Consider the following 20,210-nt stretch of genomic DNA (forward strand, 5'->3'; position numbering starts at 1 on the left):
CAAATGTGGAAAAGGAATATGCATTTTTTGTTTGGTAGTCCGGACTCCTTTCTTTGTATATTGTCTCTGTGTTCCAGAAGCATGTTAATTGTTGCTTTTCTTTTGTCAGCTGCAGATATTATTTGGCTAACTGTTTCATATATTTTGGCGCGGATAAAATTTATGGTGTACAATGTAATTTCGACTTTACAGTTCCGGTACACCACGTGAACGCGTATAATGTCGTCTTCGCATTTGTTTGGTTTTCGAAGTTCTTTGGCCTTCAGAAGGTTTGTGTGGGGGATGTGTGGCGGTGAAGTGAAAGGAAGGAAAATAATTTGTGTTTAAGAATGACAATGGTTTCGAAGGCGGCGATTGGAATTGCGGCTGGTATTTGTGGGACATTATTTCTTGGTTACTGCATATATTTTGATAGGAAGCGCAGGAGCGATCCGAATTTCAAGAAGAAATTGAGGGAGAGTAAGTGCAATAGATTTTGTTGTAGTAGTTTCAAGCAGTTACAGAACTTACAGATATTGCTGCTATTTCTGCAGGAAGGAAGGCCAGAAAAGCAGCTAGCAAGGAAGGGTCCAAATTTCCAGATCTGAAAGACAGGGACGACGTTCAAAGATGGTTCTTGCAGGAGGTAATTCTACAGTAAACAAAGTTACAAAATTGTTTTGTCTGTCTTTTTCGCTAGTTTTCTCTACATTTTGATAGGTGTATGTTACCAACAGTACAATGCATTAATCGGACGACACCCCAGAATATTTTCTTAACATCTGTGGCTCGAGATTGCTTTTTTAGGTTATGTGTGAGACTCATTTTCTGCACTTTTGTGTCATTTCGTTAAGATGTAGATTTTACACTTACAGCAATAAATTAAGAAAACAATTACTGCGGAAGACTGTCTTATCTGTTACTGTTAGTGTTACAGTTCAAAATTACTTGTGTGATGCTTGTGAATTAGTACTGAAAAATGGGTAAACATTGTTTAATGCTGTTCTGTAATATTTTGAAATTTGTAAGGAAATATGCTCGATCAAAGGCTTTTTGTCTTGGAAAAGATATATTTCACAAATGTGATAATTCTGTCTGCCCTAAAATAGTATATATGATGACCAAGTTTACTATATTTTGTTAGTTCCATGGGCCATTAATTGAATTTGGTGTGCAGCTGGATTTTATTATGAGTGATAACGTGTTACTTAAATAGCAGGTGACTTTCTTGGTGGATGTGATCAGTCTTGAAAGTGTTCGATGTAAGTAGTGTTGAAAGCTTCATGGGTCATTCCATGTCAAGTCACCCAGGCCTCGACACCAACCATGTCAGATTTTTATGAAAAATTTGTTTGCTCTATCTCTTATAGTCTTTTTTATAAATTTTTAAAGTTTTTAGATTTGGCGTTGTTTCAGCAGTCGGAAATCGTAACTTAAATGTGCCCTCACAACTAAAAAAAATTGTATATTAAAGAATACTCAAGATATCAGTATGAAATTTTGGAATAAGTTTGTGTATTATATCTAAACGTTAAAAAAATTACCATAAAGATATATTAAAATCTTCCAAATGAAAACAAATTTACAAGGTTTTTTTTCTTTTTTTTTTATGCTAACGGATGTTTAGTTTTACAAAAACTGCAATATCTAGAGTCTCAGACCGGATAGAAAGCTCAAATTTGTTTTAAAATACTCTTAATTGTATAGGCTATTAGATAAAAGAACAATTATGTTGGCTTTTTAACCTGTTTAATAGTTATCTAATTTTTAAAATAATATTAATTATATTTTAAAAATAAAAAGTACCAAGTGACTTAGACACCGAAAATAAGTTTTTGTCTTCTTGGAGTAACAATGTACGCTTGGATTTTTTGTTACTCCTGTGTTTTGAACAAAAAATTATTGCAGTGTTAAATAGTGCTTGGATAGTATTTTATTAAGTTTATTCAAACTTTCAGTAAGTACTGTTATTTAGTTTACAGAAATTCTTTTCCAATATCCTATAAAAGTAACCAGGACAGTAATCAGACCAAAAGTGAAATTAGTATGTCAGATATTCAAACCTGTAGCGTAGGATTACTTAAAAAATCTGACTGTTTCCAAACAACCTACACATCCTTCAAAAAAGTTACAATCGGTATCTGAATTGAGTGAGGAAGAAAAAGATTTGATCCACTTACGATCTGGAATTAAGCTGTGTGAATTTAAGAATATATGTTCACACAACAACTACTACTTTTTAAATGTTTTTGAAAAGTATCAAACAACTTGTGTAGACCCACTAAAAAAACACACAAAGCCCATCAAAAAATTGTTGACAAGTGTAGGCTTGTATCTTTCTAAACAATTACTGACAAAAAATATTAGCATAAAACCTGGACAAAAGCTTTGCTCAACATGCCATAACTTTTGTGAGGAAAAATTGAGTTGAAGTCAATGAAAGTGAAACAGATGATGAAGTCATGGTTGAATTAGAATCATTGGAATCCAGAAATGAATCCCACGTACAAACAAACATTGCTCTTGATAATGTAGGTTTAACACCGATAAAGCTTCATGGCTTGTCAGAACACAGTAAATGGTCTTATTTTAAAAGTAAGGTTAGTAGTATTGAATAGACTGCAAAAAAAGGCAGTTTCAAAAGCATTAAAATATGATGGACGAAGTTCTGATGATGACGAAGAAGATAAAAGTGTGGTTGAGAAAGCAAAGGATTTTGATGTAATGATTTCTCTTATGAAAGAGAAGATTTCATCTGTTGGGAGGTCTAGAAAAATTCAGATTCTGACCTTGGCTCCAGATTCTTGGAGTCGAAGTAAAGTGATGAAAGAATTTAATGTAAGTGAGTACATGGTGCGACAAGTTAGAAAGCTAAAAACTGGAAAGGGTATTTTGGAAACTCCTGGTCCAAAACAAGGTAAAACTCTTTCTGAAAATACAGTAAGACTTGTAACATATTTTTATGAAAAGGATGAAAGTTCCAAAGTGCTACCTGGAACAAAAGACAAAGTAAGTGTTCAAAAAGATGTGTACGTGCAAAAAAGACTCACTTTGTGTAACTTGAGAGAACACTATAATTCTTTCAAATGGGAGAATCCCGAGGTAGAAGTAGGATTTTCAAAATTTTGTTTCTTGAGACCTAAATGGTGTATCCTTGCTGGTGCTGCAGGCACACACACTGTATGTGTATGCAGTATCCACCAGAATGTTAAACTATTACTGGATGCTGTGAAAATTGAAGAATCTTATAAAGACCTAATTAAGATGCTTGTGTGCAACACAGAAAACCAAAACTGCAAATCCCAATCAGCAGCCTTTAAAAGATTGAAAGAAGACCCACCACCTAAAACAGCAATTATAGTGATGGATTTCAGTGAAAATTATTCCTTTGTTGTACAAAATGAGATCCAAAGTCACCACTGGAATAGAGGTGGTTGTACTCTACACCCAGTTGGAGTTTTTCTAAGAAATGAGGGAAACAATGTTTCTTTCCAACCACTGTTTTATTAGTGATGACCAAGAACATGACACTCGTTTTGTTAATTTTGTACAAAAAGAAATTACAAAGTGGCTGTCATTACATCATACTGACATTGACTCAGTTCACTACTTTACAGATGGTTGTGCTGGGCAGTACAAAAGTAGAAATAGTTTTAAAAATTTGACTGAACACGTGAGAGACTTTAATTTGAAGGCCCAACACACTTTTTTTTTTTCCCCCCGACAAGTCATGGGAAGTCAATTTGTGATGGCCTAGGAGGAACTATTAAAAGAATTTTAAGGAAAGCCAATCTACAGCTTTCAGACAAAGAACGAATAATGACAGCAATCGATGTGTACAAGTTTTGTGAAAAAAATATTCAAAACATTCATTTTCACTTTATTGACAAAAAAGAAGCTGATTTGCTACGGTTAAAACTAGAAAAATGTTTTTCAGCAACCCGAACCATTCCTGGAACAAGAAGTTTTCATAACTTCAAACCACTTCCAACAAACAACCTTGAAATTAGGACTACAGATAGTGTAAAACCCTCCTTAGTCTTTTCTTTACATTCTTCTTCTGATTGGGTTCGTGTTGAACCATCCATAAATAGCTATGTGGCTGCAAATTATGATGGTAACTGGTACTTCGGACTGGTAAAAACAATATTCAATGATGAAGATGATGCAGAAATTCTATTTCTACATCCTTCAGGACCAGCTGAATCATTTTATTGGCCTGAAAGAGAAGATTCTTGAATAGTGCCTTTGGAGCACATAGTCTGTAGTAGACGCACCTCAATCAAGCGACACTGGAAGAATGTATTACTTCAAAAAAGACTGTATCAAAAGAACTGAAAGCTCTTGGATGAAGTGGAAAAACAGTTTGAATCAGCATTAATGTTTATTAAAAAGACAAAATTACTCAAAAAATTCAATGTTCCAAGCAATCAGTTGGGTTATACATAAGTGTCATAAGTACACTATCTTTGTACATAATTCTAATGTAATCTACTATAATTAATAAACATGTTAAAAAAAGCCACCATTATTTTTGTTTTATCAAGTAGCCTATATGTTTAAGAGTAAATTAAAACAAATTTGGGCATTCTATCAGGTCTGAGACTCTAGATATTCCAATTCTTATAAAACGAAACATCGTTAAAAAAAAGAAAAAATGCGTATATATTTTTTTTCATAGAAAATATTAATATATTTTAATAGTATCATTTTTATCTTCAAATATGTATAATAAACATACTTGCTGCAAAAATTCATGTTACCTAAAAGAGTTTTTAAGATAAGCAATTTTAAAGTTTTGAATACAAATTAAATTTACCATTTCTGAAGGTTCGGAAAACGCAAACAATAAAAACTTTAAAAATTTATAAAAAAACTATGAGATACAGCAAAAAAATTACAGGTTTTGTGAGGATGGTATTAGAACCATTTGAGCCAAATTTCATGAAAATCTAAGGAGGTTGGTGTAAAATTTATTTTTTATTGGGTGATTTGATATGGAATGACCCTCATGTAGTTTATAGGCCTAGTGAGATGACATGCCTTCAGTTACTGTAGAGTAAGGTAATTCCTATTATATATTGCAAGACAGTTTGTTAAAACCCGTTACTACAAAGAACACACCAACATTATGTATTTCCATGATGGTTAAATTAAGCTACAATGCATGTGTATAGTCTACAAGCAGAGAGTAATGCTGTATGAATTTTGCTCATGTTGAAACTTTGGCTTCCCAATAACAAGAGCAGTCTCAAAAACTGTTATTTATTCTCTTCTTTTATCCAAGTGTGCTACACACTACAAATTGTGTTTTGTCATGTTGAATTTATAGAAGCTACAGTTGGTACTAATTTAATGACAGTTCATAATATCCCAATATATTATATCCAGATAGGATGTGTAAGTTTGTAATGATCCTATCATACTCTTTACTGTTCTTAAAAGTATAGTGTTCTATGTTAAGAGGTTGTGGTCACGCATTCAAAGCAGCATGACCTTACCACCACTTTGACTGTCTTATGTGGCTGCTAAATTTAGACTCTCAAATAAATCAACAATATAAAGACTTTGCACACTGCTTTTTGTAACTTACACACTCCTAATGTAATTAATTGTGTTTGTGTCACTTTGAAAGTTAACTAGGCAATCTTACTTCATCCAAATTATTTAGTAGATGACATAGGGGGTTGTTGCAAAACAGTTATAAACTTCACACCTTCAACTATCACTTCGATGGGCATTGTTTTCCAGTAAAGTGCAGTGACACCGTACAGCAGGATGAATAATGACTCACCTTGTGAGCAATCCTTCTAAAAAACTGTTTGTCTTGCAATGAACAGTCGTTAAACCAGCTTGTTTGTTTGCCTTGGGGGAAATCATTCAATTTAATATTTAGTGACTATTATTATTGTTTCTTGTACTGGAATGAAACTTGTAGACTTTAAGTTATTTCATATTCAAGTATTACTTCAAGAAACTTGTTAAAAGGAGCCAAATTTAATACTGGTCTTTATAATCAAGTTACTTTTAATCTTCATTTTTGAGTATATGAATTTGTCAACAACAGTCATGCATAGAGTGAATCATTGTGACCCATCAAATTTGAGAGGCTCCTTTTTCTGGGGCAGTGGAGGCGTCCGATCCCACCCGTTGGCTTTGTCCAGTGACGTAAGCGGCGGCGTCGTGTGTGACATCACGATGGTGCAGAGTTTAGTTTATGAGTGTGCTGTGTTTGTATATGTCATTTTGTTGCGGTCGGTGGTGTCCTCTGGTGGTGTGTTTATACTTCGTGTGTTATGTGATGTATTGGCTTCATTTTGGTGTTGCTGCTTGATCTGTTCAGGTGTCGTTTGTGACTGGTCTTCAACAGAAATTGGTTTCAGTGAGATAAGAATTAAGTTTTTGTTGTGTCTAAGTTATTGTAGTTCTGTTTGCTGTATGTTGCTTGATGAGTCATTTATTTTAATTTGTTGCTGTTTTTGTTAGGTATGGATATGACGGATAAATATAGTGGGTGACAATATGTTGTCCCTGATAAAATTCTTACAATTATTCTGGCTGTTGGCTGAAGTGGTGAAGTGTGGTGTGTGTCATCAGAGCATGCGGTTGGCCAGAGTTCCGGCGTCTCGGACCAGGGACTGGTACATGTGGCGGTGCCATAGGGACAACATATGGTGCTCCATAAGGAGTGGTACCTGGTTCGAGAGATCTAGGTTGGGCATGCGAGAGATGGTGTTGCTGACGTGTTATTTTTGTTATAGATCCTTCCATAGTTTTTGTACACATGAGACTGGTGTTAGTGAGAGGGCTGTTTATGACTGATTTTCGTTTTGTAGGGAAGTTTGTTCTGAATATATTAAGTACAGGGGTAAGTTGGGTGGGCCTGGGGTGTTCGTGGAGGTTGACAATTCGCAGTTTGGGAAGAGGAAGTATGGGAGGGGTAAATCTCCAGTTGGTTTATGGGTGTGGGGGCTGTTGTATCTGGGGGCGGTTTTTCAGTGTGTGTTTTTAGCGTTTTGGAGGGGTACATGAAAAGGAATTGGTGGGATTAATTGAGGAGTTTACAGATGAGGTTAGCACAATAGTTTCTGGTGCTTTTTCATCTTAAAGGGGGTTTGGCCAGAGGGGTACGATCATTTATTTGTTAACCTTAGTTTAGAATTCAAGAATTATGAGACTGGGGCACGTACAAATATGACGAGGGGTTTTAAGGGGGTGGTTAAGTCAGTTGTTGGGAGGGGGAAGAGGCACTCTTCTAACCTTCAGTCACATTTAGATGAGTATTATTGGCAGAAAAGCATCTCAGGGGACTATTGCGTTTTTTCAAGGGCCATTAGTAAAATGTTTGGTTGGTTGGTTGAGGTGTTGCGGGGGGGGGGGGGGGGGGGTAGTTGTTGGTGATGTTTGTGGAGGGAGGTGGGTGGGTGGGGGTGATAGTTGTTTTATGATTATGTTGTGGAGGATCTCTTCTGTTGCAGTTGTTTTTGAGTTGTATTGTATGATTGAGATTTGCCTATTTTTTGGTTTTTATTTGTTGATGGATCTTTGATTATGGGGGGGGGGTGTAGGTTGTGGATGGGTTGAGAGTTTGTTTTGGTCTCTCTCTTCTTCTTCTTCTTCTTCTTCTTCTTCTTCTTCTTCTTCTTCTCTCTCTTTATTTATTTATTTTTTTCCCCCACTTTATAGGTAATGGGAAGTGCCTGATTTCAACATCTTCTCATAGCTATGTGTGTTTTGGTATCGTGAGCTGCTGTTGGCCTGTATAGATGAGGGGAAGTGACCAATTCCATTGCATCGTCGTAGCTATGTGTGTTTTGGTACTGTGAGCTGCTGTTGACCTATTTAGGTCAAGGGAAGTGTTTGATTGCAATTTCTTTTGTTGAGGTGTTGGTTTTGTGGTAACAAAAGTTGTGGTGGTGGTGTAATTTTTGGAGTTTTATAATGTGGTATCTACAATTACGGTTTAGCTATATAGGTGAAGGGAATAACCTATTCCTGAGGATATTGTGAGTGTAGTGGAATTTGAGAATTTTGTGTTGTCGATTTATGTTGTTGTTTTGCGTGGTTTGGGATGGTGGTGTGTGTTTATATTTAGTTTGTCCCCACCCAAAAACCCTCAATTTCCCATGCTTGTACTGTTAGTTTGATTATATTTTTGGAGGAAGATGTGTGTGTGTTGGTTTTTCAATCTATTTTCATGTTTGTTGTCATGTTTATGTAATGGAATCATAGGTGCCATATTGGAGTCGATGTGAATAGTCGTTTCTACCATATTGGTGACATCATGGGTCAAAAGAGATGGGTGGAATCAGATGCTTCTGTGATCCCCCTTTTCGTACATTAATAGGCACCACCACCATTGTGTTAACTGTTGAAACTAGTAACATTAAGATTTAAAGTAAATGAAGTAGGTGTTTGAAATTAAATATGCACGCTCATAAATTTTCAGTGTTGTATTAAATCAAAACACTTCTCACAGCTGTCGAATTTATGAGAGACAGGCTCTCCTACATAATACTAAAGAATAAATTGTCTGTGGCTTGCCTTGGGTGGTGCAGTGCAGATAGGATGTTGTGGTGCTAAGGTACTCCTGCACATTCTTCTTGCATCTAATAACTTCGGTAGACAAAAGTACCATAATGGCGACCCTTGATCAGCATACTTGAAATAGTATGGGGTAACATTTGTCACACCTGTATTGCTGGGAAAAAGACTTGCATCCATGGCAATGATTTAACAGAGATGATTTTTATTTGCAGAAGCGATAATTGTCCCAAAGTTGGCACAAATATTCCATGTCTTGCAGGGCTCACCACTGCATGGCCTTCCACTCTGACTGCCAGCAAGCTATTCTGCCCAGATCAGTCTGTCTGCAGTGTACCTTGTTAAAAAAAGGGGGAGGGGAGGCATTCCCAAAGCAGAAAACAGTCACACATTGCCACCCCTTCTCTATGTGACCCACAGGACTATTGGCTGCACAATTCCCCTAGTAGAAAATACCTTCCCCGAACAGACAAGAGAATGGTTTAGCTGTTCTCAGGCCTAATGAGGCCACAGCTTCAGTGCAGAATACTATGCATTGAGTAACAATAATTTAAATTGCCTTTGGATGAGCTTACACTGTTTACATTTTGCGTTCATTTATTTATTTAAAGCTTGAACAACAGTTTGATACACAATATCAGATACTCTTACGGTTTCATAAGGTGTTGATTACATCTCACTCCCTATATGAACATCATTATATCTTCATAAATCAGTCAACTTGTGCTTTTATAATACACCACAAGCTGTGTAAAGTAAAGCAGTTCTGTTACATAAGTTTTCCTCAACACGATCGTGACTCCACCATATAAACAGGGCCAGAATTTTGTCTGTGTTACAAGCGTCAAGAGGAGCCACCAGCTTTTGTGCTGCAGTTATTTCTCTTCAGTCAAGGGCCTCTCATTTCAGAGGAACATGGTTCAAATCCCCACTCAGTCATCCAGAGCTAGGCTTCTCTAAATCACTACTGGCATGGTAAGTCCACATTGATTTGGCAGTTGATATCATGGTGACAAATGCCATTGAATTTGAGATGTTAAAATTCAGGTCAAAGTAAGAATTTTTTTTCCCCTCCTCAAAAGTTCGTGCCCCAAGATACCGGCCACCATAGGTGGCAGCTTGAATGACTTTTTCAAGTGACACTTGGCAAAATATTAAAATGCAATAGCTCAGGGATGGTTAAAGATATATTATTTAAAACATAATGTTCAAATTAAAAAGAAAACTACAATTTGGAATTGTGTGTCGAAGTTCTTTTGCTGTGACTGACTGACTTTTTTAAAATTAGAATTTAAACTTTTTTTTTCCTTAAGCTACCAGCCCTTAAAAAATTTCAATATTTTTACTGTTGATCAGTACCATACAATCATACATCTGCTTAAAAGGATCATTTTCATGTTGCATTTTAATATGTTTAATAGACGGTATTCCTGTTTTAACTTTTGTGTTTAATTTCTTCAATGTAATTGTTTTAAGATTTTGTTTGCATAAAGGCACCTTCCCAAAAAATACAGAGGTTTTACAGGAGCTGTATACCCAAAGGCATACCTTGAGAAGGAAAATATACCACATTTGTTCTATAATTTCTTTTAATCAACTCTTGGACCAATGAGATTAGGTAAAATGATATAAATTAAATGAAGTTGGAAATAGGGAAATGTTATTCTGAATTGGCTTTACATAGAACTTTCCAATTCATCAAAGGTGTTTGGAATTATGTGAAAGCTTCCAGGTAATTCCAGAGTTTCACAGAGTATATTAGAAAATCTGGAACTGTCCAGATAATTCCTTTCTGCTTGGCCTGGTATATAAAAGTGAGGTTACATAAATTGACAGTTCCATGTCAATGGTGTGTACCCTTCTTTCCAGCCCATCACAACATGCTACCTCACACTTTCCTTCCACTTTCCTCTCCCTCAATGAAATTTAGTCACTACTTTCTGTTCCACAAGCCCAATCGTCATATTCACCTCCATCGTGAACATGATCATTTTCAAGCATTACCATTATTCCATAGCAGCATTGACATTGTCAACAGTTATTTTATTGTAATTGTAGTAGAAAATTATCTACACAGTTTTCAAGGTAATAAAGTCCACCAACATGTATTCAGAAACATTTATTTTCACCTGCTGTTTTATGCATTTTCAGAACTATTGTTAAATATGTAAAATGTTTGACTAAAGAGTAATTTTATGCCTGGGGTCTTGAAATAAGAGTGAGAGAGAAAAAATAATAGTTCAGCTGTTGACATACAACCTGTTCACCAGATTTGTTGTCTACTGCCAGTAAGCTTTTGTGAAAATTCTGTTAATTTTTAGGGCTTTTAGTATGGTAGTTATTATGTTTGAAATGTCATCTGTCCTGGACCAAGGCAGGATGAAGTGTGTTTACTGTTTGGATAGCCATTGGTTGGTTGACTCGGGGGAGGGAACCAAACAGCGAGGTCATCGGTTCCATTAGGGCAGGATGGGAAGGGAAGTTGGCCGTGCCCTTTCAAAGGAACCATCCCAGCATTTGCCTGAAGCAATTTAGAGAAATCATGGCAAACCTAAATCAGGATGACTAAACACAGGTTTGAACCGTTGTCCTTCTGAATGCAAGTCCAATATGCGAACCACTGTGCCACCTTGGTTGGTTCTGTTAAGTATGGAATTAAGGCTAGAAGAAAAGAAAAATCTTTCTTCAAAATAGGAGTATGAAGACTCGAGTTCAGTACTCTCTCGAAATAGATATCTCCAGTGATGACTTTCTCTGTTCTACATTTTTCCTAAACTCTGTGCAGTAATTGGAAGATCTTATTTGAAGCTGTGACATGATACTTTGAATGGATGTGTGAAGTCATTAGTGGTACGTGATGTCGAAGGAGACACCTGTTAGTTTCAGAAACATGATGATTGTCCTGGAAAGAGGTGACTTGCACTTGGTTTGGAAAATATAACAGAGGGCTCTTCAGAAGTTATGTTTGGAACATGGGAGGAGGATAACCCTTGTCCTGGACATATTCATTGAAGAACTTGAAAAATTGACAGTAAAAGCAGGAAAACTACAACTTTTGAAGAAATAGCAGCAATATGTCACAGAAGTGAAGGGATGGAATAGAGGAATTATCAAACCAAGATACCCCCTCCCCCCCCCCCCCCCCCTATGAAAAAATTCAGGAGACACAAAGTTATGGGTGAACTTTCATTATGCAAACTTTAGGTATCAAGAGACAAATTTCATTTGTCCAGTCAAAGTCTCAGAAACATCAGGAGAATATTTGCATTCACAACCTACTGTGGGATGTTTGTCTCTTGTACATGGCAGTGACTAGTGGGTTGCAGAGGTTATAGATGTTGGTTGTGATTTAGATAAAATCATTGTGAACTTTATGCTACAGAATGGAGCAGCTGCCTGATATAGATTTGCAGCTGCAAGGCAGCAACACTACCACCAGTGATCACTTCTAATTTATAATGGATATTTGAAAGTTGTTTATTAGACGTGTTCAGGATGAATTAAAATGTTGGTCAAGTGAGGCTAGATTCTGATTTTATGAAGCCTTTGTGTAAGAATATGGCAACAGAAACTGGTTTGTGGCAGAAGTTATGTTAATGAAACCTTTTAAACTGAGATGTGGAAGCTCTTTTGAGGGAGTGTTGTGCCATGTGACACCAATGAGCAAAGTAGCTTGGATACACGTTCCCAAGGTAGGATCATTTTAATCAGAAAATTCTCATGTGTCGTATAAAAAGTCACCTAAACATCTTGAATTATTCCAGAGATTGAGAATTTGAATATATTATGCATGTGACAAATGTTGCCTGAGGTGCCCTCTTTGGGGGTAGTTTCTTACTTCGTTTGTTCAATTCAGAAACATCTGAGCCTATGAAGGTAAGATTTTTTTCTTTGCCTGTATGAATTGTTACGAACTATAAACTGTGGAAAATTTCATGACTGTCTCTTTGAAAATACCCTGGCTGAAGCGCTATTAACCATGATGTTGAGCATTGTAACCAATCAAAGCTGCAGCTGAATCCCTGGAAAATCCTTATCCAGTATAAGATTCTGTTTCAACTTTAATCACCTCTCTTCTTTCTTTTAATGGCAGTACTCTTATATCATTATCAGCCATTTGATATCAGCTGCTGGATAAAGACCTCATCTAGACTTTTTCATGCTCTATGGTCCTCTTTTTGAAGCATTACTGATCTGGATTTTTACCTCAGAAGTCTTGGAGCTTTTCTGTGTTGTCCGTCATACTGTGATTTTTGATTTAGTGACTAGTTTCTAAATAATTGCGTCAACATTGTAGAAATAAATTTATTATCTTCTTGACAGAAGTAACAGTGCTGTGATCAACTTGTATTCAACAGTTTAGGTAGCTTGTGTACCACAGGTCAGCACTTCACCTATGCTAAAATTGTTATGACTGAGGGCGACATCTTTACTGTACACTGGTGACTATCGAGTCAAGTCCTGACATAAATATAACATCAGATTTATGTTTGTTACATAAGAACTGAGCACTTTTACTGCTCAACTTCGACTTTAATATACATAGTAATTGTACGAAGATAGCTTGGCACAGACTGACTCATTCACACTGAGTGTATGATATTAATGGAATAAATATTAATTGCCTGATTGATAGTGATAGAAACACCTCAGGGATGTCGGCAGTTTAGCTGCTAAGCACAGACTAACTGACTAATTCACTCAGATGGTCTTGTTTCAGCTACTAAGCAAGGACTGACACATCTACGTATAGACTTGTGTAATAATAAAAATCGTAATTTTTTTGCATGCCAGTGCAAAATATAGCAACATTAAAGGGCACAGAAATATGGCTGTCAAAGAAGCAAATTGTTTACCTATGTGCTGGAGAAATAGTAGTTAGCAAAATTATCCATACTATTTTATGAAGGTGATTCCTATTTATGAAAGGAGTCGCAAAGCCCCGAAGAATGTTTCGAGAAGATAAAATTTTCCGATTGAGTACTTTTAATGCAATTAGCTATTTTTGGAATCTGAAAAATGAGAGCTGCAAAACTGTGGCACTGAATTTTAGAAGTGATTACTGTTTAAATGTGTTTTGTAGCTATACATCATGAGATTATGCATTTTGGCAACTGCACTATGCACAATTGCACATGGCACACAATTTTTGTATGATGAGATGAGGACCATGTAATCACATCTGTTACAGATGCACTTGAAAATGGGGCATGTCAGGAACTAGTAGTACTGACTAAACTGCAATTTTAAAATACAGCCCTGTGGAATAAGTGTTTCCTCAGTATCAACGCCATGGTACCCAATTGGAAGGAAATGATCAATTTTAAAAACTGATAAGCTGTTGTGATTCTTTACTAATAAACCACTGTGTGGGTGGTATACCAAGGTGTGCTAAAAGCTGTCACTTTTTACTGTTTCAGATCCAACTTGGCGAAGAGCTTTTGGCACGTGGTGACCTGGATGCTGGAGTGGAGCATTTGGGTAACGCAGTGGCCGTGTGTGGGCAGCCAAATCAGCTGCTGCAGGTGCTCCAGCAGACTCTGCCACCACAGGTGTTCCACTTGCTGCTTCAGCGGCTCCCAGTTGTGGGCCAGGTAATTGAAAAACATTTCACACACAGTTTGACTGCAAATTAACTTATCAAATTTTCATGTGAATGGCAATTATTTTTCATCAAAAACAACATACATTTTGTTGTGTCTTACATTAGCATAATTTTTTGCTTAGTTAACATTCCACATTGACACCATTATTATCCACCAGCTTGTGTTAACGTGTTGTGGAGATCATGATACTTCTGCAAGTATAGCAGCTGCGTTATTTTAAAGACTTACGAAACTTTCCACTTTTGTAGAGCGCAGCACTTTGTTTGCCCATTCCAGAGGAAGAAAATTGTAGGGTATAGATCAAAACTCCTTTCTGACATTTCTAGCAGACGATGATGAACCTTTCGTGGAAAATTGGTGCTATTGGAGACGAATGCATGGTAGATGGATCAAAGAGGTTCTTTGCTTGATTCCAAGAGATACAGAAAGACATTGATGATCTAACAAGAGATGGCTGTTTGACTTTACAGCCAACAGCAATTCATGAAGCTAAAGACCGTAATACCTGGAGATACCTAAAGTATGCTCTTATCTATCAGTGGATGTCAGATGTTTATAATGATGATGGTCTTTAAGGAGTTAAGCATATTGGGAAGGAAGTGTAAAAATTCCAAGACATTTGAAGAGGTTTGTATGTGTGATCTTTGGTTGCCTGATTCTTCTCAAAGTTTGTTTGTCAACCTAAAGGATACTGAAGAGTTTCTAAAAATAATTGCACACCACATATTTCATGTTTATGAATGTTTATTTACACTGACAGTCCCAACAATGATCAGGTGACTGTGAACTGATGCGAATCACACTGGGATAGTACAGTGTCATCAGTAAGCTGCCAAGTATTGTAACATGGGTGAATAGGCAGCTTGAAAAGACGAGAAAATTGACCCAACTGATGTTAATATCAGCTTCATCCTGTAACACAATGATGTGACATGTTACATCATACATGCACAAAGAGAACACTGATATTATTTCATTTGCATCTATTACTTTTTGGATGTAGGTTGTTGCGTCAGTCAAATCTGTAGTGTACCCAAGATCTAGGCTAGATTAGAAACTGACATTTTGATTGCACTTTGGTGAAGGAAGTGAATGTGAATACGAAAACTTAGTTGTGGTGACATGCTGATATGTGGCGTAGCGAGGGGTCTAGTTTGCAAAAATGTGTGGGATGCATGAATTAACCTGAGAAGACCACTTCTTATGTGTGTAATTGTAATGTGCTAATGTTACCAAAAGACAATACAGCTTATCTACCTGGAATTTTTTCAATATATAGCCAGTACCATGTGATGTATTAAATGCAAACAATTTGGCTGTACCATGGTGATATGTAAAGTCAAGACTACCTGTGCCGGATGTTTAGCTGCTCACAAATTGGATAGAGAATGTTCCACCGTACCTACAAGTGCCAGTTGCAAGTGTCCTGCATGGAATACAGAATTTCTGGTGGTCCTTGAAGAAAATAAAATAAAATATCAGGATTGTGTTACACATACAGTTTGCACAAATTACTGCTACAGCAAATATAGTTGCAAAATTGAATTGGTGACTATACTTACAGCGTGTCCAGTGTGGAACAACCTGTACCAGGAGAGTCAGATATCATTCAGATTAAGACATCTTCCTAGAATGTAGACAATGAAGATCAAAGGAAAGCTCACACTGAACCATCCAATCTTGCCAAATTCACACAGTTTATCAAAAGAACTGACAAGCTAAAAGAGCAGCATCAAAACCATCAAACCATTATTTCCACAGGTCTGATGGATCAGACAAGGATATGGTGGAATTAAAGCTCTTGACACAAATGAGATCCATCTGAATCATAATTTGCCCCTGTGCAAGGGTTTTACAATTTCCACAAAAGGATAACCTCAGTGGGAAGAGGGCAAAGAGTGGTTTGACTACTACTTACTCTGAACACCAACCTTGAAACAACTGCTGCAGTGGGACAGTAATAATATACCCTGAAATGTGCTCTATAAACATATCTCATAATAAATTTCTGGAGGCTATCATCACCATGCTTCGCATTTCCTGCATTGTGGGCACTTAACACACAATGTTTGTTACAAGACTTCATCAGAAAATGTTGTGCAGTTGACTTGTTCAGAGCCTCATATATTCAGATTGACAATTTGTCTTGAAATAAGGAAGTAGTTTCTAATCTGATCCAGTTCTGTTATTACCTTTCAGCAGACATACATAGCGGAGAAAATGGTGTAAAATAGGCTGTTCCATTACTCTCCTGTTGGGCAAGGGCACCCCTGTGCACTCCTGATCATGCTAACTGGCTGGTGTAGCAATGAAACGGTGTAACTGATTTGCTTCAAACCTTTTCCTGTACATGGTTACCTGCCAGAAGGCCCTATTGCATGCATTCTGCAGATGTGTCTGCTTGGCCACTTCTGCCCATGGGCACTCGCCCAGTGGTTTAAGGTCTTGTGTGCTACTGCCCATGCTGTAGCCAGTTGCCCACCCTGCTGTCCCAGGTAAGCATTTGATCTGGAACAGCTTGGATTAGAAAATACAGGGTAGGCACCAAAGAACATTATTCGTTGAAACATTCATGCAGCGAAATGGTACAACTGATTTGCTTCAAACCTTTTCCTTTTAACAGTGTTGCTAAATTTTTTAGGTTACAAGGACCTCATTTGTGCTCCTTGCATCTCACAGCAGACGCTGGGATGATATTTATATTCTTCCCTAGCCTCGCGCAACCTGTGGGTGGTGATGGGCTGAAATGCAGTTGCAATTTGCTGCTATAGCTGTGGCACAGATTGTAGCAGGAGTGGGACAAACAACTTGTCTGTAACATAACCCCTAAAAATCACAGGGTTTTTAAGTCTGGTGATTATGGTGAATATCTGCAACAAGCACCATCAACACGAGCACAGCTAAGCCGTTGTCCAGGCAGGTGTGTGTGTGTGTGTGTGTGTGTGTGTGTGTGTGCGTGCGCGCGCCTTGCCTTGCCTTGCCCTACAGCCAACTGGACCACAGGACGTGTACCATCTCATGACAATATGAAGCTGTTGCAGTTGTCTTGCAAATGAGGCATAAGCCACAGAGAAAACGTTGCGGTAGCAAAGCTCTGTGATGGTTTTCTCCGTCAAAAAGAAAGAGCTGCAAATCTTCCTTGGCATTGCGTAGAACACATTGACCTAGTGTGAATCTCACTCATTTTTGATAGAGAAATGGGGGTTTTCTGTCCCCCAGAAACCAACATTGTACTGGTTAACTTTGCCATTAGTGTGAAATTTTGCTTCATCACTAAAAATTAATACCTTTGACATGTCGTTGTCCATCTTTGCTCACATCTCAGTGCAGAATTTAGATCGTGCAGTAATCTCCTGGAATGAATGCATGTATGGTTTCATTCATAACCGTTTACACTGGATTTTGGTAATGTTTGTCTCTGGGATATGAAGCTCATGACATGCTTGATGTGTTGATTTCTGTGGGCTTTGCTGGGATGCTGCTTGAACACAATCAACATTTTGCTCTGACACTAGAGGCTGTCCAGGACCTTTGCATTTGCAAATACAGCCTTTCTCTTCAAACTGTTGTACCAGGTATAAATAAGAGACTGTTTTGTGGATCTTGGTGAATGTGTGTTTGAAATGCTCGTTGAACAGAAGTTACAGATTCATTTTTTGATAACTGAGGGACACGCCAGTCTTCTGGTTTATTTGCTATTTTCTATAGTAGCACTCTGATGCTGACAGCCTGAAACAAAAGAGTTGTCCCAAAATGTAAAAGAACTTTGCAGAGATAATCTAATGGTAGTTAAAGGTTTGAAGCAAATAATCTGTACCATTTCGTTTCAGTGAACGATGAGTTGTCACTAGCAAGTCTGAGTGCCAGTGCCACACAGCATGATGAAAATTCTTTTGAAAACAGTCCACTGTGTTGTGTGTTCAGGAAACAGCAAATTATCTGTATCAGGCAGATGCTTCCACTAATTTGATGATGTGTATCAGTACAGTCAGTTAGGTGGCATTGATGGCTGGTTAGGTGACTGAGAGGGGTAAATGAGCTGCCTAATTGGAAATGTTTTCTTTCTTTACATGCAATGATACCTCTTCTTTGTGAAGTGAGTGATATGTCTTAAGTGTATGTGTTTAGTTTTGGGGCCTGATGATTAAGTGGAGTTATTGTCATGTGTGTTATTAATTATTAATGGAAAGGATGAAAAGTGTTGGTGGATTTTATACTTGTATTGTGTAAAACATAATATTCATGTTTGTGTTTGTATAGTTTTTTTAAATTTCTAAATTAGGTGCTGTTTTTTATTGGTACTGCAGCAATACAAAAAATTAACTGATCTGAGCTAGAGTCCACTGTATTAAACAAATTACTCTCTACCCATTATTTATTGTGACTAATTGTCAGCTTAATGCTTATGTGTTTACTGCATTTTAATTTAGCAGTTGTATATTGGTGTACAGTGATTTTTATAATTAAAATAATCACATATCTATCTCTCTAGTATAGCTACTGCTTCTAATTGTCCAAAGCTAACCTATTTTCTTGTTGCACAGAAACTTGTTGCGTCAAGTGGAATGAATATGCCAACCATGGCTGGCGTTGAAGATGAGCTCGAGTAAGCACATTTGTTACGTCATGTCATGAAAAGGCTGGTTGCTGATGTAGTGTGAGGCATAAGATGCCATTTGGCCCACTAGTTCCTGTGGACTACAGCAGTCAAATCTTTTTCAAATCTGCCTGCCTTGATGGCAGATGAGTACAAAGATGCACATTTCTTGGCATAATATCACTGAATCAGGATGAAAGTGGCATATGAAATAATTTCAAAATTAAATTTTTGATATTGATTTCATAAGCCCTTCTCTTATCAGAAACTTATTTTGAATGTTTTGATTGTATTTTTTATTATTTTTAAGTAACACTTTTATTGAGTAAGTGATTATGAGAGATCAATAAGTATAGTGATATACCAATGTAATTAACAGATTAAGATAAAAATAATTGTTTACTTGGTAAATTGTTAATCAATTTAACTGTTAATAAAATGTTACACTGTATTGTTGTCCACAGATTGTGTTACATATATTTGCCCATTATCCAAATTTTAATCATTTTTATACAGTAATGTACTAGCTTTGAAAAATGTTACTTTTGTTGAGTGCTAGCAGACCATGTAGTAATGGAGAAAGAAAGGAATTATCAAGTGTGTTCTGTATGCATGGCATGTGTGGCATAAGAACAATTGCTGTACTCATTTGTGATGATTGCCTTGACTCGAGTTTTTTTATTAACTGTGAATGAAAATTATGGAGAATACATTAATACAAGCAACAGAGGAGGTACGAGTGGTTAAGATTGAAGCAGTTTGAGCCCTCTGGAGATTTATGGAATATCTCAAATGATAGTGCTAGAGAACACCATCTTTGGCAGGCTGAAAAGCACACTAATATGAACCACTCTCGTGGTGCATGCACAGGCTGTTGGTACCTCAAGATAGGCACATAATGCCATGAAATGGAGATAGCACCACATCAGGAAAATACATAATTATGCGCAAACCAAACATCAATGTACGAAATGCATATCAGTGTCCAGAAACAACCCAAGTATCAGAAAGGTTTTATTACAAGTCCACCATAGAGCGCACAGTTCACATGAAAGAACTGAGAGACAAGCGTGACTGAGATTGTCCTTGGCAGATCTTAAATGTGCCACTCCTCTTTACTCATATGACGTGGTGCTTGTGGATATACCACTATGTGCCATGCCTTGCGACCTGACTTTGGGCGTAAGCATAATTATATTGATCAATCCTTGAATTTGTCCAGTGGGATTACAGGAATAAGCAATGATTAGAGTATGCTGAATTTAATTTACCATTTCATCTTTGAGTTCTGAGATAGCAGCTGAAGAGTTGTGTGAAGCCTCTATTTCAATTCTGCAGTACAGTTATGATCTCAGGATGGAGAATAGGAACAGTAATTATATGATTGTGAAAGTTTATGGAAGCTGTTGCAAGACAAAGTTGAGAGAGAGAGAATACAACATGAACAGTTGGAGGGGGGGGGGGTGATCAGATAGATGCAGATG

General features: G+C 37.1%; 1 protein-coding gene across 1 annotated transcript; it reads left to right on the plus strand.

Annotated features, from left to right (window-relative positions):
- Nucleotides 1-249: 249 nt before the first annotated feature.
- LOC126236152 (mitochondrial import receptor subunit TOM20 homolog) lies at nucleotides 250-19,177 on the plus strand. Its single transcript, XM_049945237.1, has 4 exons — nucleotides 250-459; nucleotides 534-625; nucleotides 13,944-14,117; nucleotides 18,674-19,177. Exons 1-4 carry the CDS (start codon nucleotides 330-332, stop codon nucleotides 18,737-18,739), a joined length of 462 nt encoding a protein of 153 aa, XP_049801194.1. The 5' UTR covers nucleotides 250-329; the 3' UTR covers nucleotides 18,740-19,177.
- The last annotated feature ends 1,033 nt before the right edge of the window (nucleotides 19,178-20,210 follow it).

This window comes from Schistocerca nitens, chromosome 2 (genome assembly GCF_023898315.1).
Source record: "Schistocerca nitens isolate TAMUIC-IGC-003100 chromosome 2, iqSchNite1.1, whole genome shotgun sequence".
Classification (NCBI taxonomy): Eukaryota; Metazoa; Arthropoda; class Insecta; order Orthoptera; family Acrididae; genus Schistocerca; species Schistocerca nitens.

Coding starts and splice junctions, on each gene's coding strand:
- LOC126236152 (XM_049945237.1), top strand. CDS start 330: ATGACAATGGTTTCGAAGGCGGCGATTGGAATTGCGGCTGGTATTTGT. Junction 626..13,943: donor AAAGATGGTTCTTGCAGGAG/GTAATTCTACAG, acceptor TTACTGTTTCAG/ATCCAACTTGGCGAAGAGCT. Junction 14,118..18,673: donor GGCTCCCAGTTGTGGGCCAG/GTAATTGAAAAA, acceptor CTTGTTGCACAG/AAACTTGTTGCGTCAAGTGG.